Source organism: Papio anubis, chromosome 1, assembly GCF_008728515.1.
Source record: "Papio anubis isolate 15944 chromosome 1, Panubis1.0, whole genome shotgun sequence".
In the NCBI taxonomy this organism is placed as follows: Eukaryota; Metazoa; Chordata; class Mammalia; order Primates; family Cercopithecidae; genus Papio; species Papio anubis.
In genome coordinates, this window is record NC_044976.1 from 178,975,191 (window position 1) to 178,997,067 (window position 21,877).

A 21,877-nucleotide genomic window follows, 5' to 3' on the forward strand; every position below is an offset into this window, starting at 1 on the left:
GAAGGAGCTAGTCAATATATTCTGGCAGGAGCTGGGATAATTTATATGGGAATGAATGCTGAGGGTGCTGGAGCAGGGGTGGGACATAAAATTGAATAAGGGTAAGTTTATCAGTGAGGCTAGAATTCAACTTCTTAACATAATATATGTGACTCTTTGTAATATGGCTTATGCATATCTCTACAGCCTGAGTTTTTGTCCCAAATTGTCCTCTCTACTCCTGTTATATTCAGCTACCTAGACCAAGTTATTTTACCCCTGGATAAAGCCACTAACTACTCTCTCTGCTTAGAATATTTGCCTTACTCCATCCCCGCATTCTGTCCCTGCTTTAGGTGCCTACAGTTTCCTACTCTTTCATAACTCAGCCAACCTGGGAATTTTATCTGCTAACAGAAGTAGAAATTACACTCTTTTTGGGAAACAGTTTGGCAATAATGAGAACATTAAAATGTTTCTACATCTTGACTCAGTAATCCCACTTTCCCCTAGAGGAATATCTGAAATATAAGCAAAAGCTTATGCACTAAGATATTCAAAATGGCATATTTGATGCTATAGAAATTAATGTAGCCCAAATGCTTGAAAATACAAGGTTATACAAATTATATTTATACCAAGAAATTACATGGCACTCTTGAAAATTATGTGTTTAAGTAATTTTTAATGATATGAAAATGCTTATCTAAATAGAAAAACAAACTATAAAATTTAATATGATCTAAACTTTGTAATAATGTTATAGAAAAAAAATACTGAAAGAAAATATACCAAAATCTAGTAGTAGCTATTGCTGAGCATTGGAATTATAGCTCATTTAAGTTTTCTTCTTTCTTATCCTTTCCTGTATTGTCCAAATTGGCTCAGGGTAGAGGCATTGCTTTCATAATTAGTAAAAAGTAGGTTGTCAGCAAAGCCTGAGTCCTGTCTCTTGCTCTCCTCTGCAGACAGCATGAGCTTCACCACTCGCTCCACCTCCACCAACTACCAGTCCCTGGGTTCTGTCTAGGCGCCCAGCTATGGCCCCCTGCCAGTCAGCAGCACAGACAGCATCTATGCAGACGTCTGGGGCTCTGGTTCCCAAATCTCCGTGTCCCGCTCCACCAGCTTCCAGGGTGGCATGGGGTCGGGGTCCTGGCCGCAGGGATGGCTGGGGGTCTGGCAGGAATGGGAGGCATCCAGAACAAAAAGGAGCCCATGCAAAGCCTGAACCACCGCCTGGCCTTCTACCTGGACAGAGTGAGGAGCCTGGAGACCAAGAACCAGAAGCTGGAGAGCAAAATCCGGGAGCACCTGGAGAAGAAGGGACCCAGGTCAGAGACTGGAGCCATTACTTCGAGACCATTAAGGACCTGAGGGCTCAGATCTTCGCAAATACTGTGGACAATGCCCGCATTGTTCTGCAGATCGACAATGCTCATCTTGCTGCTGATGACTTTAGAGTCAAGTATGAGACAGAGCTGGCCATGCACCAGTCTGTGGAGAGTGACATCCAGGGGCTCTGGAAGGCCATTGATGACACCAGTGTCATTCAGCTGCAGCTGGAGACAGAGATCGAGGCTCTCAAGGAGGAGCTGCTTTTCATGAAGAAGAACCATGAAGAGGAAGTAAAAGGCCTACAAACCCAGACTGTCAGCTCTGGGTTGATCTTGGAGGTAGATGCCCCCAAATCTCAGGACCTTGCCAAGATCATGGCAGACATCTGGGCCCAATATGATAAGCTGACTTGGAAGAACTGAGAGGAGCTGGACAAGTAGTGGTCTCAGTAGATTAAGGAGAGCACCACAGTGGTTACCACGCAATCCACCCAGGTTGGAGTTGCTGAGATGACGATCACAGAGCTGAGACGTACAGTCCAGTCCTTGGAGATCAACCTGGACTCCATGAGAAATCTGAAGGCCAGCTTAGAGAACAGCCTGAGGGAGGCAGAGGCCCACTATGCCCTGCAGATGGAGCAGCTCAATGGGATCCTGCTGCACCTGGAGTCAGAGCTAGCACAGACCCGGGCAGAGGGACAGTGCCAGGCCCAGGAGTACAAGGCCCTGCTGAACATCAAAGTCAAGCTGGAGGCTGAGATCACCACCTGCCACGGCCTGCTGGAAGATGGCGAGGACTTCAATCTTGGTGATACCCTGGACAGCAGCAGCTCCATGCAAACCATTCAAAAGACCACCACCCGCTGGATAGTGGATGGCAAAGTGGTGTCTGGAGACCAACGACACCAAAGTTCTGAGACATTAAGCCAACAGAAGCAGGATACTCTTTGGGGAGCAAGAGGCTAATAGAAAGTTCAGAGGTTTAAAAAAAAAGCTATAAAAGTTATTTTAGCTCTCTTGCTTCTGCTCCAGCCATGTAAGATGTGCCTGCTTCCTCTTTTCCTTCTGCCATGATTGAAAGTTTTCTGAGGCTTCCCCAGAAGCCAAGCAGATGCCAGCATTATGCTTCCTGTACTGCCTATAAAACTGATGGTTCTAGGAAAGATGTTATAGACAAATGAGAATGATGCCACCCCTCAAAATGTTATAAGGACATTTGGTTAGGGACTATCTGGACAAGTAGAATGGATGGATACTGGCTGGATGGAGGAAGGACATTCTGGAATTTAGGGCTAAGAGTTGAAGGCACTGAAAAAAGAGACTTGGTACTTGAACCCTCATCCTGCCTGACATCTTATCCTGCAAACTTCAAGAAGTTAACTACACCATGAGAGTCAAGCCAAATTTGGGAAGTGAGAAAGAGACAAGGCTTTTCTGTCAAGAAGAGGGACAGGGGCTGTGCATGCTTCACTTTTCAGGAACACGTGGAAGAGTGGGAAAAACTCTTCCACCCCTTTCTTCTCATATAGCACAGAGTAGTTTGATGGTGACAAAAGAGAGGAATCAGCCTGGGCACAGTGGCTCACTCCTGCAATCCCAGCACTTTGGGAGGCCGAGGTGGGTGGATCACTTGAGTTCAGGAGTTGGAGACCAGCTTGGGCAACAGGGTGAAACCCTGTATCTACTAAAAATACAATAATTACCCAGACATGGTGGTGCATCCCTATGGTCCCAGTTACTCGGGAGGCTGAGGCACGAGAATCACTTGAACCGGGGAGGTGGAGATTGCAGTGAGCCAAGATCACACCACTGTACTCCAGCCTGGGTGACAGAGCAAGATTCTGTCTTGGAAAAAAAAAAGAGAGAGAGAGGGATCCCTTTCTACTATTGCGCTTTCATCACTCTAATTGTTGCTATTGTTATTCATCTCCCAAGAGTATATGGGAAATCTACTTCTCACTCAGTCCATCCTCTTGTACCTGCAGGGAGACTCTCCAATGTTGCTCACTGTTTTGAATTAGCACATTTCTTTGCAGTCCCCCGTATCCACTAGGATACATTCCAAGGCCCCAGTGGATGCCGGAAACCGTGCATAGTACCATACCCTATATATGCACCAATTACTTTTTTCTTCTTAACAATTTCACAAATAGAACATCTGTTCTTACCGTAGATCTTCACAACCTTAGTAGAGAATTTTTTTTTTCTTTTTTTTTCTTTTTTTTCTTTTTTGGAGACAGTCTCATTCTGTCTCTTAGGCTGGAGTACAGTGGCGTGATATCAGCTCACTGCAACCTCTGTCTCCTGGGTTTGAGTGATTCTCCTGCCTAAGCCTCCCAAGTAGCTGGGACTACAGGTGCCTGCCACCACTCCTGGCTAATTTTTGTATTTTTAGTAGAGATGGCGTTTCACCATATTGGCCAGGCTGGTGTTGAACTCCTGACCTTGTGCTCCACCTGCCTTGGCCTCCCAAAGTGTTGGGATTACAGGCGTGAGTCACCGTGCCCAACCCTTATTAAGTCTTTAAGTGGGAAGCTTTTCTTTTCACTTTTATTTTATTTTATTGAAACATTATAACTGATCATTGAAGAAGATAGTGTTATCATTCCATTCTGACAAAACCAATTAACTTATCCAAGCATGTGCATGCTATACACAGAAGAGCCAAGGTTAAAAAGTCCCTATTTTTACTTATTTTTTTTAGATTCAGCAGATAAATGTGCAGGTTTCTTATATGAGTATATTGTGTAATGCTGAAGCTTGCACTTTTAATGATCCAGTCGCCCAACTAGTGAGCATAGTATCAAATACATAGTTTTTCAAGTCTTGCCCCCCTCCTTCCCTCCTCCTTTTTGGAGTCCCCAGTGACTGTTGTTCCCTTCTTTGTGTTCATGTGTACCCAATGTTTAGCTCCCACTTATAAGTGAGAACATGTGGTATTTGATTTTCTGTTTCTGTGTTAATTTGCTTAGGATATTGGCCTCCACCTCCATCCATGTGGTTGCAAAAATCTTGTGCCTTTTAATGGCTGTATAGTATTCCATGATGTATATGTACCACATTTTTCTAATCCAATGCACTACTGTTGGGCACCTGGGTTGATTCCATGTCTTTGCTATTATGAAGTGCTCCAATGAACATATAAGTGCATGTGTCTTTTTGGTAGACTTACTTATTTTCCTTTGGCTATATACCCAGGAATGGGATTACTGGGCTGAATGGTAATTCTATTTGTAGTTCTTCGAAAAATCTCCAAACTGCTTTCCACAGTGGCTGAACTAATTTACACTCCCACCAACAGTGTGTAAACCTTCTTCTTTGCTCCACAATCTCACCAGCATCTGTTAATTTCTGACTTTTTAGTAATAGCCATTCTGACTGGTGTGAGATGGTATCTCGTTGTGAAATTCCCTATATTTTTATGATTCTCAGGCAGTATCATGGGTCTGTATACTGACCCATGCCCTGGGCATGACTTCCACATTGCAGAATTGACAAGTTGACCCAGAAATGCATTTCGGGCTGAGCAGACAATTATCAGAGGAGCTGGCTAGACCACAGCTATGGTCAGATGTGTCATAGGGACCATGGCCTTTCTGTAGGCTCATGGTCAGAGGTGGAGAGGAGATGTGAACCTTCTTGTGAAAAAAGTCAAAGTGAAAGCTGCCCCGTGGTGATAGGTGCTGGGCCTCACCCACCAGATCCTGTGCATCTCCTGGCCTGCTGGGCTCAGTCTCCACCCCGCTGCTTGGCACTCGCCTGGCAGAATCTGAGTGACGCCTTCTACACTCCCTGCCCTGCTCTGCCACTGGCTGTGTCTGAGTCAGAGGATCAGTACTCAGCAGCAGACTCTCCCAAAACCCATCATCTGGGCTGAACCCAGTTTCATGATTCCAAAGGCAAAGCCGGTGACCATCTGTCACCAGGGAAATTCTGGGGCTGTTGAATACCAGCTGTGCTTTGAAGGAAGCCTTTCTGCCATGGAGAGACCAAAACCCCCTGAACGGATTAACAAAGTTGAATTCCACATCCTGGTCATGACCTCCTGCACGGCAGGGCTATACAGCTGTTTCTATCTGACTGGGAGCTCTGGTCAGGGGCCAGTGACTCTCTGGATATGGTGGTAACAGGAGGGAAGATCCAGTCGCGTACAGCGCAGATATGGGAATCTCCAGGTGGAGTTCCCCGTGGGCCCTGTGACCACAGCCCACAGAGGGACATACCGGTGTTTTGGTTCCTATAACAACCATGTGTGGTCTTTCCCCAGTGAACTGGTGAAGCTCCTGGTCACAGGGGACATTGAGAACACCCAGACCCCACCTCTTCTGGCTCTTGGGACACCTACCTTTTAACCACACAGATGGGACTCCAGAAAGACTGTGCCCTCTGAGACCACACTGCCCAGAATCTCCTTCAGATGGGCCTAGCTTTCCTTGTCCTGGTGACTCTGGTGTGACTCCTGGTTGAAGACTGGCTCAGCAGGAAGAGGACTAGAGGGCGAGCCAACGGAGCTTCCACTTGGGAATACAGGAGAAGGTTGAGAACACAAAGACCTCTTGAAGACTGACCAAGAAACGCAGTGGCCATGGGTGGAACTGAAAGCTGATCTTGAGCCTGGACGGTGGGAGCTCTGTGTTAGACCCAGGGAGAAGGGAGTCATTGCAGGAAAAAGGGACAATGGCATTCCATTTGTCAAAGCATCCTGGAGAAGAAAGGAGGTCGGAGAAACAAGCTAAATTTCTTTGGGAGGCAAAAAACAAGAAAAAAAAGTTGTTTTCAAAACTCAACTTAAGTATCCCTTCTTCGGAGAAGAAAGGTCCTTTTCTCCTATATATATTTTATATATATATTTTTTCATGTATATATACATAAATATATATTATGTATAAATAAATATATATGTTTATGTACATATACATAAATAAAAGCATGGTCCTTACCAAACACAATCATCTACTGACCCACCTGTATCTTTCATTAGGATTATGAGGGCAGGGATTTGGTCTTTTACCTCTGTGACTGTGGCATCTATGAATTGTGTGGCATGTAACAGATTTCTAACAAATATTTGCTTTTTGGAGGAAAAGGGAGCTGTTGCTGTTTTTAAACTTTGGACCAGGACAGGGGGTCTTTATTATTCAGAACCTAAGAATTAAAAAACCCATAATTTATCAAAACAAACTTTTTTGAAGAAACACTAGAGTAAAACTTTTGTGTGTGTGTGTGAGTGAAATATGCAGAGTTAGTATCGTTATAAACAAAGTCCAGGACTCAACGAAAGGAATAAAGTAAGAACAGAGTGGAAACATGAGGCATGTTGTAATTATTCCCTAAACTACAGTAACATGATATTAATATTTTCCTCAAAATAAACTCAGAATTTAACATAGTGTTCTTCCAGACGAGTGTGAAGGCAGGCAGGTGTTTTCCCACTGCTGTTCTCCTTGGGAGCTGTCAGCTTCAGTGCACTATTTCACAGCTAGACTGTAAACAAACGTTAATTCCAATTGGCTCAATATACATTCAACAGTAAAATACCAGAAGTGAGTGGTCTCTGTTGTTCTCCAAAATGTGGGATCTTGAACAGACTTTTATCGTGAAAATGTTCATAGTTTGCACGTATCACTCCCAGCTGGAAGTTGTTGTCCAGTTTAACAGTTACATAATATAATCTTTTATGTGAGAATTTTGAATAGCACAACAGAGACAAGAAAACAGACTAACTTCTTGGTATTACCACATCTTGGCGACAAGTGAGAGTCCTGTTTAAAATGTAAAGGAAATCTTATTTGGTGAACCCTGTAATAGGTGGGGGCTGAGAGGGAAATCTAGGTTGCTGGATTTGTCACTAGGGTGTCCTCTACTAAAAACCAGAGGGTTCCAGTTAGGGTCACCTCCCAGTATGAAAATAAATTTTCTTTCAGGCTTCGTTTGTGCAATTACACGTGTGTGGAGTGGCAGGTGGCGCCTTTTTTTAGGTCCTGATGACCTGGAGGGTGACTCGTAATCACCCTGAAACGTATGAGGACCCTAAGGAAACCTCCCCTGGGGGAGAGAAAGGGCTGGGGTTAGAGCCAGTGCGTTGGGGCTCGACTGGCACCTTCTGGTGTGAGCGGCACCTGGTGGGGGTTCCACACGGAGCCGCAGCCAACACTGCCCGGGCCCCCCACCCCTGTTCTGAGCCCAGGCACTCCACTCTGAGCAGCGCGCCCCCAGCACCCTGACCGCCTCCGCAGGACCCCGCGCTCTACCCCCAGGCCCCGCGCCCCCTAGCCCTGGGCCGCGCCCCACATCCCTCCCCGAGCCGCAACACCCCACCGGACCGGACTCCCTCGAGCCGCCGCTCGTTGCGGGCCTGAAGCGCAGCGCACCTACTGGCCAGAGTTGCCGAGGGCGGGAAAAGTGGCCAACGGCTGCGCAGGCCCTCGGGCTGCTGAGGAGATGGCGTCGGTGGCGTCGGCCTCCAGGGCCTCCGTGCCTGCGGACTCATTCCGCACCATCAGCCCAGGCAGGCGAGGCGAGAAGGCTGCCTCCGCTGTCCCTGGGGACACGGCGGCCGCGACCATCCTGAAGGGCACCGCGATCCCAGTGCGGTCGGTGGTGGCCTCCCCTCGCCAGGTGAAGGGGAAAGCGGGCCGGGAGGCGGCCAGGCTGCGGCTCCAGCGCCTGCCCGCGGCTCAGGCCGAGGACCCGGGAGAGGCGGCCGAGGAGGAGGAGGAGGAGGAGCCCCTGCCGTCAGTGCCTGAGGATGAAGAGGAGGCGCAGCCCCTGCCCCCAGTCTGCCTGTCCCGTATGAGGGGGATGTGGCGGGACGAGAAGGTGTCGCTGTATTGCGACCAAGTGCTGCAGGACTGTAAGGTGAGCGGATCCAGGACAGGAAGACGACGGTCAGAAGCTCGCCGGGGCCTGGGGACAGGCATCTGGGGCTTCCCTCGGAGGCGGATGGGGGTCCACAGGGCACAGCGAAAACCTGCGTTTCAAAAAATTAAATGGAGTCAACCTGTGTAGAAAGTTCACCTTGTTAGAGGTGCCCGCGTCGTGCCCTAGAGGAGTTAAGGTTCGAGTTTCCGACAAAATTCGTCAGTTAACGGGACAGCCCTGAGAGAATTTTCTGAGAGCTCCTAAAAAATGAAGCTATATTGGCCTTATCATTGCACAGGCATGAATCTTGGTACCTTTATTTAACAGTTTATGCCCAAACATGAGCAAGATCACTTAGCCTTGACTTTTACACTAGAATGCTAGAAATTAAGAGTACTTCCCACTCAGCAGTCCACGAGGCGGCATGATATATATATATGTATGTGTGTGTGCATATATGTGTATATATATGTTTGTGTGTATATGTGTGTGTGTGTGTATATATATATATTATTATTATTATTTTTTTTTGAGATGGAGTTTCATTCTTGTTGCCCAGGTTGGAGTGCAGTGGCACAATCTCGGCTCACCGCAACCTCTGCCTCCCGGGTGCAAGCGATTCTCCTGCCTCAGCCTCCCGAGTAGCTGGGACTACAGGCACGCGCCACCACGCCCGGCTAATTTTGTAATTTTTTTAAAGTACAGACGGGGTTTCTCCAGTTGGTCAGGCTGGACCCGAACTCCCGACCCCAGGTGATCCGCCCACCTCGGCCTCCCAAAGTGTTGGGATTACAGGCGTGAGCCACCGTGCCTGGTGGCATGATTTTTTTAATATAGAAAATACGTATCTGATAAAACGGAATAGAGCAAATATTTCATGTTTCTAACCTAGTTTTTTAAGTTGTAGCAGAAGAATTTGTGTACCTGCATATTCATTGCGGTGATATTTATAAAAAGTTGAAAATTAAGACATAAACAATAACTAGCTGTCTTATCTATGAATTATTCCAGTGAATAGATCTCTTTTAAGTTTAATTTTTTGTTGGTCATGTTTTCCAGTAGATGTGGTTTCTTTTTTTTTTTTTTTTTTGCAGTTTTTACATTTATTTAAACAGAAAACGTGCACATGAGCTGTCTACTCATTTTCTTCACTGCGCAGCCTGGCGTTGGGGTTGGTGACTCTGATGGCTAGCTGGGCAGCTCTTTCCACGATGGCTTTGCGGTTCTTGGAAGAAACATTGTGAGCAATCTCGGCACAGTAAGATTTGTTACACATCAGCAGCACTTCCAGCTCCTTGACGTTGTGGACCAGGAACTTCCGGAAGCCACTGGGCAGCATGTGCTTTGTTTTTTTGTTGCTCCCATAACCAATGTTGGGCATCAAGATCTGGCCCTTGAATCTTCTACGAACCCTGTTGTCAATGCCTCTGGGTTTCCGCCAGTTACGCTTAATTTTGACATATCGGTCTGACTGGTGCCGGATGAACTTCTTGGTTCTTTTTTTGACGATCTTGGGCTTCACAAGGGGTCTGAGGGCGGCCATGACGCCTTCGAGGAGGAGATGGCTGCCACCTCCGTAGGCAGCGCCGAGGAAGAGAGAGATGTGGTTTCAGTTAAAATCTGTAACTTTCCAGGTCGTTCATTATTTAAGGCTATATTGGTTCCATTTGAAAATAGAAATCAATTTAAAAAACAGGTAAAAATCTATAATTTCATATATTTATACATAGATACATTTTTTCTCTTATTAGGCAGAAGATGCTGATGAAGTTATGGGTAAATACCTATCAGAAAAATTAAAGTTGAAAGACAAATGGCTTGGAGTCTGGAAGACTAATCCCAACGTATTCTTTGTGAAATATGAAGAAGCTTCTATCCCTTTTGTTGGTATACTGGTTGAGGTAAATAAATTTTATTTGATCTTTGTTCTTTTGGAATCAGTTTTTTCAAAGACTAAAATATGACTTTATTATTTGGAGATTGATACACAAGAGTTGACACATTTTACTTCTGTTTTAAGTCTCTGAGAAAATTAATAGTGTAAAAAGAAGGTAAGGGGAATATTAGTGCCTATAAACCATTATTATTAAATGGAATCTAGTAGTATCAGACAATATTTATTAGCCTAGTTTTTGCTCAAATAATGTAAAAATAACAAAAGTGCATTTCTTATAAAATTAGTAATTTAGTCTTTAACAAACTTGGGACTTCTTTTTCTGTCTTTTTCCTTTAATCTTCATTTATCTGAATTATGAAGTTTACTTCAGATGAGGAAAGAAAACGAAATGGATCAGAAAACTATTGGCAAAATTTGAAATTTTTTTCCTTTGAAAAGTACCCTTTTTCGGGAGACTGAGGCAGGAGAATGGTGTGAACCCAGGAGGCGGAGCTTGCAGTGAGCCCAGATTGTGCAGCCTGGGCGACAGAGCAAGACTCCGTCTCAGAAAAAAAAAAAGAAAAGAAAAGTACCCTTTTAGTATAATATCTTCCAAGCCTTTATCTGATAAGATTTTTCTTTTCTTTCTTTTTTTTTTTTTTTGAGACGGAGTCTCGCTCTGTCACCCAGGCTGGAGCGCAGTGGCATGATCTCGGCTCACTGCAAGCTCCGCCTCCCGGGTTCAGGCCATTCTCCTGCCTCAGCCTCCCGAGTAGCTGGGACTACAGGTGCCCGCCACCGCGCCCGGCTAGTTTTTTGTATTTTTAATAGAGACGGGGTTTCACTGTGTTAGCCAGGATGGTCTCGATCTCCTGACCTCGTGATCCGCCCGTCTCAGCCTCCCAAAGTGCTGGGATTACAGGCATGAGCCACTGCGCCCGGCCTTTTTTTTTTTTTTTCTTTTGAAACAGAGTCTCGCCCTGTCTCCCAGGCTGGAGTGCAGTGGTGTGATCTCGGCTCACTGCAACCTCCGCCTCCCGGATTCAAGCGATTCTCCTGCCCCAGCCAACTGAGTAGCTGGGATTACAGGCACATGGCACCACACCCAGCTAATTTTTTGTATCTTTGGTAGAGACGGGGTTTCACCACGTTGGCCAGGCTGGTCTTGAACTTCTGACCTTGTGATCTTTAGTAGAGAAGGGGTTTCACCATGTTGGCCAGGCTGGTCTCGAACTCCTGACCTCGTGATCTGCCTGACTCAGCCTCCCAAAGTGCTGGGATTACAGGCATGAGGCACTGCGCCCAGCCCTAATAAGATTTTTCTTTGTTAGGCCTGTAGGGTAAACATTGTGGCATGTTTGATTCTGTTAAAGGTCAATTATCCTTACATAGAAATTAATATTTATAATCACAAATGGTACCCTTGCCCCAGATAGATAATTTAAATCTGTATTTTTGGATACAAGAAAAACTTATGTAACTCATTATGTTATACACTACTTGAAAGCAATTTTAAAATATATGTTCTATGGAAAAGTCAGTGTCAGTTTTACAGATAAAGAATGGCATCTGGGTGTGGTGGCTCATGCCTGTAGTCCCAGCACTTTGGGAGGCCAAGGCAGGTGAATCACTTGAGGTCAGGAGTTCGAGACCAGCCTGAGCACCATGGTGAAACCCCCCCATCTCTACCAAAGAAACAGGCACACACCTATGGTCCCAGCTACCCAGGAGGCGGCTAGGGTGGGAGGGATCACTTGAGCCACCTGGGAGGCAGAGGTTGTAGTGAGCCTGGGGAACATAGTGAGACCCCATCTCAAAAAAAAAAAAAAAAAAAAAAAGAATACCATATTTTCAGTCATAGAGATTACAAAGGAATGTAAAAGATTCTTGGGATTAGTTAATTTTTCAATAAGACTCTATTAGTTAATTTTTCATTAATACTCTGTTTCTTTTCCTTTTCCTTTTTTTTTTTTTTTTTTTAAGATAAAGTCTCACTCTGTTGCCCAGGCTGGAGTGCAGTGGTGCCATCTCAGCTTACTGCAACCTCTTCCTCTTGGTTCCAAGCAATCTTCCCACCTCAGCCTCCTGAGTAGCTATGACTGCAGGTGTGCACCACTGCACCTGGCGAATTTTTGTATTTTTAGTAAAAGCGAGATTTCACTATGTTGGCCAGGCTGGTCTTGAACTCCTGACCTCAAGTGATCCACCCACCTCAGTCTCCCAAAGTGCTGGGATTACAGGCATAGCCACCATGCCCAGCTAGTAGTACTCTGTTTTTTAGAGGTTTGCTCATCTTCAGACTTTGAGTAGTTTTACCTAGATCTTTCACAACTTCTCTGGATTTTTTTTCATCTGGATAAAAATGGTTTTCATCTGGCTTTGTGTTTTTTTGTTTGTTTGTTTGTTTGTTTTAGCAGTATAAGTTTGTGGGGTTTTTTTTCAATCAGGTTTTATGTGGAAGCTTAACATTAAAGCAGAACATTTCTGATTGAAATAGATGATGGTGTCTTAGCATCTCTCTCAATACCTCATGATAGCCCCTACGCTCCATAAAACTTTTCAAGATCTCTAAAGTTCCATGGAAACTCAGTGGATTAGGTTACCTGTAAGTTCTATCAATTTCTAAGGTTTTACCTGCAATACATTGATTATTTAATTTGTCTCTGCCTTGCTTTAGAATCTGTGAGGGTCTAGTAATGTCCTCTAAATGTTAGGAAGACAAGATGAAACATGAGAACAGAGGTAAAAGAAGAGCAGTATATTGGCAGATTCTAATTCTTTTGTGGCAGAAAAACAAGGGAGAGCAGCTCTTGGGACATCTTAAAATAGTGCTGCACGATTAATATTGTTGTTTTATCTGACTCTCCTTCTTTAGTCTTACTTCAGTTGAAGTATTAATAATGCTATATAATGCTCTTTGTTCTGATTTCACAATAATTTATTCCTATGGACCCCCAATCGCTTTTTCTTTAGATGCTATATTAGTTTTCTATTGCTGCCACAGCAAATTACCACACTCAGTGGCTCAAACAATACAAATTTATTATCTTACAACTCTGTAGGTCAGAAGTCTGACATGGGCCTAACTGAGCTAAAATCAAGGTATATGCAAGGCTGCATACCTTTATGGAGGCTGTGTGGGAGAATCTGTTTCCTGGCCTTTTTTAACCTCTAGAAGCAGCCTGCATTCTGTGGCTTGTGGCTCTCTTCCTCCAACTTCAATGTCCTTCTCACATTGCATCTTTCTGGTTCACTGCAGGCTAAAGAGGCAGTCCCCTTTTAACAGACTCGTGATTAGAATGGGCCCAACTGGGTAATCCAAGATGACCTCCACATCTCAATGTCTTTAGTTGTAATCACTTCTGTGAAGTCCATTTTGCCATGTAAGGTAACTAACATATTCACAGATTTCCAAGGATTAGGGCATGGACGTCTTTGGGGGCCATTATTCTGCCTAACATGAATTCATAACAATAACCAACCAACAAATAAAAAACTTAGAAACATAGTGTTGACTCCTGAACAGTGCAGGACCCTGCACAGTCAAAAATCCGTATATAACTTTTGACTTCCCAAATACTTAACTAATATCCTACTGTTGACTGGAAGCCTTGCTGATATCATACACAGTTGATTCACACATATTTTGTATGTCATAAATATGATAAACACTATATTCTTACAATAAAGTAAGCTAAAGAAAAGAAAATGTTATTAAGAAAATTGTAAAGGCAGGGCACAGGGGTCCATGCCTGTAGTCCCAGCATTTTGGGAGCCCAAGGCAGGATGATCGCTTGAAGTCAGGACTTTGAGACCAACCTGGGCAACATAGCAAGACCTCATCTCTACTAAAAATTTTAACATGAGCTGGGTGGTGGTGCACACGTATAGTCCTATCTGCATGGGAGGCTGAGGCAAGAGGATCACTTGAGCCCAGAAATTTGAGAGCAAGACCCTGTCTCATAAAAGAAAAATCATAAGAAAGAGAAAAATGTATTTACTATTCATTATATAGAAATAGATCATCATAAAGATCTTCATTTCTGTTGTCTTCATGCTGAATAGGCTGTGAAGGAGGAAGAGGAAGAAGAGGAGTTGGTCCTGCTGTTGCTAGGGTAGCAGAGGCAGAAGAAAATACGCATATAAGTGGACCAATCCAGTTGGAACATGTGTTGTTCAGGGGTCAACCGTACTTGATTGGAAGGAAATCTAGCATATCCTTAATTTTGGTTATAAAATGGTCCAGAAATTAAGAAAATTTTTTATAACTTCTGCACAAAGCAGTTTGGCAAAATATATCAAGAACTTTAAACTAGCACTTTATTTCTGGAAATTTCTTCTATGAAAATCAGAAATGTGGAGAAACATTGTTTCTTGGCCTTTTGCCTAAGATCCAAGTGTAGAAATGCAGAAAAGGATTTAGGTGTTAAGGTGATCATGGTGATTTTCTTTTTTTTTTTTTTTTTTTTGAGTCTGAGTCTCGCTCTGTCACAGTGGCACGATCTCGGCTCAATGCAGTCTCCAACTCCCGGGTTCAAGTGATTCTCCTGCCTCAGCCTCCCAAGTAGCTGGGATTATAGGCGTGAGCCACCACACCTGGCTAATTTTTGTATTTTTAGTACAGATGAGGTTTCACCATGTTGGCCAGGCTGGTCTCAAACTCTCGACCTCACGTGATCCACCCGCCTCAGCCTCCCAAAGTGTTGAAATTACAGGCGTGAGCCACCGTGCCCAGCCACCTGGGCTTTTCTTTGCATCATATATTCTAGATGGGGTACTAGAAGAGCTAACAACCTGGAAACATCAACATGTGTAAAACAGCAACAACAAAAAGCAGAATGAAGACAGGAAAATTATTGTACTTGAAGATAGAAAAATAGAAATTATCAAATCTTAACACCATAAAGAAAATAGATTTAAAAGGACAGAACCTCAGGGACATGTTGGACTATAACAAAAGACCTAGCATTCATGTCTTCAGAGCTCCAGAAGGAGAGAAGAAAGAGGGAGGGCTAAAAAATATTCAAAGAATGGCAGAAATTTACCAAATTTGGCAAAAGATATAAACCTACAAATTTAAGAAGCCAACTTGAGAAGCATGGTTAAGGGTGGGAGTACTCCCACTGGGAAGAAGGGAATTGCATTAAAATTTACTGGTACTGAATGTTGGGATCCTCTATCTTCTACCCTCCAACTGTGCTTCTAGAACACAGGCAACTAAGGTATATCCATCCAGGAATAAGATTTGAAATATTTTTGTATGATCATATGTTAAAAAAAAAAAAAAGACTTCATGATACTGACTGACCACAGAAAGAGCCTGGGTGGATCAACCAGTGAAGAGGAGATGAGGAGGAGAAGAAAGGAAGAGAGAAGAGAGATGGGGGAAGAGGTCGGTGGCAAGAACAGAAGAAAGCAAATTGTCAAATTGTAAAAGTTTCTCAGAACCAAAGGACATACATTTGTAGACTGAAAGGGCCGCAGGTGTCAACACATAGTGAGTTTAGAATACTGGGGCCAAAAGAGGTTCAATGGGTCTGGAGAGAAAGATAGGATTTATATAAAGAGATCAGAGGGAGGTAGAGATGGTGTCAGACATCAGACCGTACTTTTTGTTTTGTTTTGTTTTAGCGAGAAAGGAGTCTCCGCTCCTGCAGGCTGAGTACAGTGGCAGCTCGCAAGCTCCGCCCTCCTGGGTTCACGCCATTCTCCTGCCTCAGTCTCGGGAACTACAGGCAGCCTGCCACAGCCTGGCTAATTTTTTGTATTTTTAGTAGAGATGGGGTTTCACCGTGTTAACCAGGATGGTCTCGATCTCCTGACCTCGTGATCCTCCCACCTCGGCCTCCCAAAGTGCTGGGATTACACGTGTGAGCCACCGTGCCCAGCCTTTTTTTTTTTTTTTTTTTTTTAAATACAGGGTCTTACTCTGTTGCCCAGGCTGGAGTGCAGTGGTGCAGTCTTGGCTCACTGCAACCTCCACTTCCCAGGCTCAAGCAATCCTCATGCCTCAGCCATGTGCCACCATACCCAGCTAATTTTGTATTTTTAGTAGAGATGAGGTTTCACTATGTTTACCAGGCTGGTCTGGAACTCCCGGCCTCAAGACATCCTCCCGCCTCAGCCTCCCAAAGTGCTGGGATTACAGACGTGAGCCACCTCACCCAATCCAGACTTTTTGAAAGTAATTCTTAGTTTTAAAAAGCTATGAAAATATATTTTCAAAAGTTTTAGGGGAAGTGATATCCTACCGTATAATTTTATGCCTGGTCACACTATAAGTGAAGAGTAGAAAAAAGACATTTTCAAATATGTGAGGTCTCAAAAGTTATGTCCAATGCACCCTTTCTTAGGAAGTTAATGGATGTCATCTACAATCAAGAAATATGAAGACATCAGATTCAAAATGTAGAGAAGCCACAACATAAGAGAAAAACAAAGAGAATTCCTGGGATGATGGCAAAGTGAAAACAGCTATGTACATAGTAGGCCTAGAGAGCCAGTTCAGATTAGAACTGGTCAGAGAACTCTGGAAGAGTGCTTTAAATAAAAGGAAACCAGTATTTTATTTCAAACACAATCTATTCGCTTTGAACATATTGAAAAGAGATTTTTACAACTTAAGGAATTTGGGGCTAAATTAATGAAAGCCACGTAGAAAATGAGCAAATGGCTGGGTGCACTGGCTCACACCTGTAATCCCAGCACTTTGGGGAGGCCAAGGTGGGTGGATTGCCTGAGGTTGGGAGTTCGAGACCAGCCTGGCTAACATAGTGAAACCCCATCTCTACTAAAAATTCAAAAATCAGCCGGATGTGGTGGCGCACGCCTGTAGCTCCAGATACATGGGAGGCTGAGGCAGGAGAATCACTTGAACCCAGGAGGCAGAGGAGTTGCAGTGAGCCCGAGATCACACCACTGCACTCTAGCCTGGGTGACAAAGCAAGACTCCGTCTCAAAAAAAAAAAAAAAAAAAAAAAAGAAAGAAAGAAAGAAAAGAAAATGAGCAAACGAAAAGCAATACAATTATTGACTGCTGGGAAAACAACATTTTTTGCAGGAAAGAAAAATCAGCTCACACCGTATGGCTCACCTGTGAATCACATTTTTCAAACATATTAAGATAAATGCTGAATACTTAAGATATAACCATACTGGTGAATGAAAGGCCAGAAAAGAGTGGTTGTGTATTATGGAAATGAGGGAAAATGAAAGAGACAAATAAATTCTTATCTTTCAGAGTTGGAAGTCAATATCCAATGGCAAAAACTGGAAACAAAACTTTAATTAGCAATATGAGCATATTATTTAAATATAAAGATATAAATGTCAAAAAATAATCAACTAAAAGAGTTAAAAATGGTTGCCTCTGAGGAGCAAGAATTAGAGGGTGATAGAAGACTGTCAAGGAATTATATTTTTTTCTTTTTTTTTTTTGAGATGAAGTATCATCTGTGGCCATACCACCCTGAAGGCACCCAATCTCGTTTGATCTCGGAAGCTAAGCAGGGTTGGGCCTGGTTAGTACTTGGATGGGAGATGGAGTCTCACTCTGTTGCCCAGGCTGGAGTGCAATAGCGCGATCTTGGCTCACTGCAACCTCCGCCTCGTGGGTTCCAGTGAGTCTCCTGTTTTAGCCTTCTGGATAGCTGGGACTACAGGCTCATGCCACCATGCCCAGCTAATTTTGTATTTTTAGTAGAGACGGGGTTTCACCATCTTGGCCAGGTTGGTCTCAGACTCCTGACCTCGGGTGATCCGCCTGCCTCAGCCACCCGAAGTGCTGAGATTACAGGCGTTAGCCACTCTGCCTGGCCTCTTTTATTTATTTCTTTATTTATTTGAGAAGGAGTCTTGCTCTGTTGCCCAGGCTGCAGTGCAGTGGTGTGATCTCGGCTTACTGCAACCTCTGCCTCCCAGGTTCAAGTGATTCTCCTGCTTCAGCCTCCTGAGTAGCTGGCATTACAGGCATGCACCACCATGCCTGGCTAATTTTTGTATTTTTTAGTTGAGATGGGGTTTCACCACGTTGGCCAGGCTGGTCTTGAACTCCTGACATCAGGTGATCCACCCACCTCAGCCTCTCCAAGTGCTGGGATTACAGGTGTGAGCCACCGCGCCCAGCCTGAATTCTATTTTTCATCACAAACCTGGTGCAGCTATTTGATTCTAAACCGTATGCATGTATAATACTGAAAAAAAATCAAAACTAGGCCAGGCCAGGTGCAGTGGCTCACGCCTGTAATCCCAGCACTTTGGGAGGACAAGTCAAGTGGATCACCTTGAGGTCGGGAGTTTGAGAGCAGCCTGGCCAATATGGTGAAACTTCATCTCTACTAAAAATACAATTAGCCAGGCTGTGGTGGCACATGCCTGTAATCCCAGCTACTTGGGAGGCTGAGGCTGGAGAATCACTTGAACCCGGGAGACAGAGGTTGCAGTGAGTTGAGATTGAGCCACTGCACTCCAGCGAGGGCAACAGAGTGAGACCCTGTCTCAAAAAAACCAAAAAAAAAAAAAAAACACACACACAGTAGGCCAGGCCTGGTGGCTCATTCCTGTAATTCTAGCACTTTGAGAGGCTGAGGCAGCAGGATCACTGGAGGCCAGGAGTTCAAGACCAGCCTAGGCAGCGTAGTGAGACCCTGTCTGTAACAAAAAAAAAAAAAAAAAAAAAAAAAAAAAATCGAGTGTGGTGGCACAGGTAGTCCTAACTAATTGGGAGGCTGAGTGGAGAGGATTGCTTGAGCCCAGGAGTTCGAGGCTGCAGTGAGCTATGATCGTGCCAATGCACTTTAGTCTAGGCAACAGAGTAAAACCCTGTTTCTTAAAAAAAAAGAGAGAGAGAGAACTAAAATATTAAAATATAAAGCTCAGTATCATATTTCATAATGATTCTTTGGAAATATATTTTTCTCTTGTCACAAATATGGATTGCAGATCATTTATTATCTTCAAACACCCAGTTTTAAATTGTTATTCTATTTTCTAAGCTTTCTTCTGTCCCATAACTGCTTTGAAGAATAGAATTTATATTTAATTAATTATAAACTTTGTATTTCAAAGTTTGGTTAGTGATTTGAAAATATTTCCTGTATTTAAATGATTATTGTTTTAGGTCCTGATGATGTAACACTTGCTGATACTTACAATATTTTTTTGACATAACTCTACCAAAAAATAGAGAATTTCATTGGCTGTACTTGAAAATTTTCAGGACAGATTTTGGAAGTGTTTGTGTTAACACTAATTTTGTGCCAACATTTTGAAATTTGTATTAATATGTAATTTATTAAATTTTAAAAAACTATCAACTTTGGTTCTGAAGCACTGATTTTCAGACAAGTACAGGGAAGTATCACCATACTATGGTGAAATAAGATGAATAAACAATATAGCATATTGTTCATGAAGCTAAATCAACTTAAGAATTTTACTCTTGGTGGCTCTCAGCAGCTCGGGAGGCAGGAGGAGTGGCAGCGGCCAGGCAGCCCAGTTTCCCGAAGGCTCTGGGCGCCCCGCAGCCCGCAGGCACCCGGCACACGCCCTCCCTGCCGCCAGGATGCCCAAGAGGATGGTCAGCTCCGCCGAAGGGGCCGCCAAAGAAGAGCCCAAGAGGAGATCGGCGCGGTTGTCTGCTAAACCTCCTGCAAAAGTGGAAGTGAAGCCGAAAAAGGCAGCAGCGAAGGATAAATCTTCAGACAAAAACGTGCAAACAAAAGGGAAAAGGGGAGCAAAGGGAAACAGGCCGAAGTGGCTAACCAAGAAACTAAAGAAGATTTACCTGCAGAAAACGGGGAAACGAAAACTGAGGAGAGTCCAGCCTCTCATGAAGCAGGAGAGAAAGAAGCCCAAGTCTGATTAATACCATACACATGTCTTACCAGTGGTCCCTGTCTCCCTTCTTGTGCAATCCAGAGGAATATTTTATCAACTATTTTGTAAATGCCAATTTTTTAGTAGTTCTAGAAACATTTTTAAGAAGGAGGGAATCCCACCTCATCCCACTTTTTAAGTGTAAATGCTTTTTTTTAAGAGGTGGAATCATTTGCTTGTTGTTTATTTTTTGGTACAACCGGAAAGTAGTGTGGGATATTGAATTATGGGAGACTTTGACTGTCTCGTGTGTCAGCTTAACATTCCATAGGTGGGAGGTTAGTTTTTATATCCTATAATATGAAGCATATTAAATGGCAATATGGAGTCAGTCCTGCATTTATTGTCTTCAACATTTTAAATTATTTCTAGTCCCATGTTGTTTAGTAGAATTTTTTCCTAAAGAAAACCACTCTTGGATCATGGCTCTCCCTGTCAGAATTGTGTGCACTCTCTAACATCTTTGGTTGTTAGTCCTGTTTTCCTAATAACTTTGTTACTGTGCTGTGAAAGTTTACAAATTTGAATATGTAATGTAGGTGCTATTCAGTTGTGAACTGGTGGCCCGTATGTAACAGCTGACCAACATGTGAAGATACTGGTACTTGATAGCCTCTTAAGGAAAATTTGCTTCCAAATTTTAAGCTGGAAAGTCACTGGAATAACTTTTAAAAAGAATTACAATAAGTGGCTTTTTAGATTTTCATTACGTATGTTAAGAATTGTGTACAAATTGAAATGTCTGTACTGATCCTCGACCAATAAAATCTCAATTTTGAAAAAAAAAAAAAAGAATTTTACTCTTTATGTCCTTTCTGCTTTTTTTTTTTTTTTTTTTTTTTTTTATTATCCATTTTTCCCCCATTGTTTTATTAAAGATAGAGGGCTTTTTTTTTTTTTTAGCATGCTCTTTATTTGTTTGGTATTTTATTTGTTTTTTTGTTATTATCATTGTCATTTTATTATTTTGATACTTTATTCAGTGCTTACTATGTGCTAGATGCCCACTGGAAGCTTATAATTATGATTTATTATATTTAACATGCTTTTATGGCAAAATGTGTTCAAAAATTTTTTGATAATATTAACTGGGCACAGTGGCATGTTCCTGTAGTCCCAGGTCCTCAGGAGGCTGAGGTAAGAGGATGGCTTGAGCTGAGGACTTCGAGGATGAGTGTGCAATGATTACACCTGTGAATAGCCACTGCACGCTAGCCTGAGCAACACAGTAAGACCCTGCCATATATATATATACACATACACACTGTTTTATGAAATCTCAAAGTCTGGCAACTCAATCTTAGAAACAAATAATGTAGGAGATACAGAATTCCTTTCATGAAACTGAAAAAAATGTGTTTAAGAAGTAGGGTTTGAAAAACTATTGATAGTATATTTAATATTGATCTATAATTCTATATGTTGATTGTTGAAGAAGTCATAAACTTAAAAGAAGAAACTTTATAATGAGTTTATATATGAGAAAGAAATCCTGTGGTTTACTGGTATTTGTAACTACATCTCTTATGACATTTATCTTAGGTAACTTGTGAACCATACCAAGACTCATCATCTCGTTTCAAAGTTACTGTTTCTGTTGCTGAGCCCTTTTCTTCCAACATTGCAAATATTCCAAGAGATTTGGTTGATGAAATTTTGGAGGAACTGGAACACAGTGTGCCTCTTTTGGAAGTGTATCCTGTTGAGGGACAAGATACTGATATACATGATATTGCTTTGGCCTTGGAAGTTGTCAGGTATTAGGGCCTTTACTTTTGAAAGTTAAATTTATCATATCCAAAAGTTAATGTGAAAGTTTTGCTCATATAATCACTTTATAAGCATTTACTGATTTAATTTTCATTCACTACTGCTGGATTAAATTTATCCATTTTAAATTAACATATTTTATTTGTAGTTTTTAGTAAAAACGTTTTCTTGCAGAAAC

At 43.0% G+C, this 21,877-nt stretch overlaps 2 protein-coding genes and 2 pseudogenes across 3 annotated transcripts in view; 3 read left to right on the top strand and 1 right to left on the bottom strand.

The window, feature by feature from the left end:
- Window positions 1-940: 940 nt before the first annotated feature.
- On the top strand, window positions 941-2,479 carry LOC108583003 (annotated as a pseudogene).
- A 224-nt stretch (window positions 2,480-2,703) lies between these two features.
- On the top strand, window positions 2,704-5,883 carry LOC110743546 (annotated as a pseudogene).
- A 1,614-nt stretch (window positions 5,884-7,497) lies between these two features.
- Window positions 7,498-21,877, top strand: part of SHCBP1L (SHC binding and spindle associated 1 like) — a 47,388-nt gene continuing 33,008 nt past the window's right edge. The window contains exons 1-3 of one of the 2 annotated variants that reach the window (XM_017951470.3): window positions 7,498-8,174; window positions 9,929-10,078; window positions 21,472-21,686. In XM_017951470.3, the coding sequence (XP_017806959.2) occupies window positions 7,758-8,174; window positions 9,929-10,078; window positions 21,472-21,686 (782 nt within the window). In that variant the 5' untranslated portion in view covers window positions 7,498-7,757. The remainder of the gene's footprint in view (window positions 8,175-9,928; window positions 10,079-21,471; window positions 21,687-21,877) is intronic. The other variant, XM_017951471.2, reaches the window with a different exon arrangement.
- Window positions 9,268-9,777, bottom strand: LOC101009930 (60S ribosomal protein L32). The gene has a single exon (XM_003893419.5). The coding sequence runs from the start codon at window positions 9,718-9,720 to the stop codon at window positions 9,313-9,315; it is 408 nt and encodes a 135-aa protein (XP_003893468.1). The 5' UTR covers window positions 9,721-9,777; the 3' UTR covers window positions 9,268-9,312.

Excerpts from the sequence above, each read along its gene's own strand:
- LOC101009930 (XM_003893419.5), bottom strand. The coding sequence starts at position 9,720 with ATGGCCGCCCTCAGACCCCTTGTGAAGCCCAAGATCGTCAAAAAAAGA.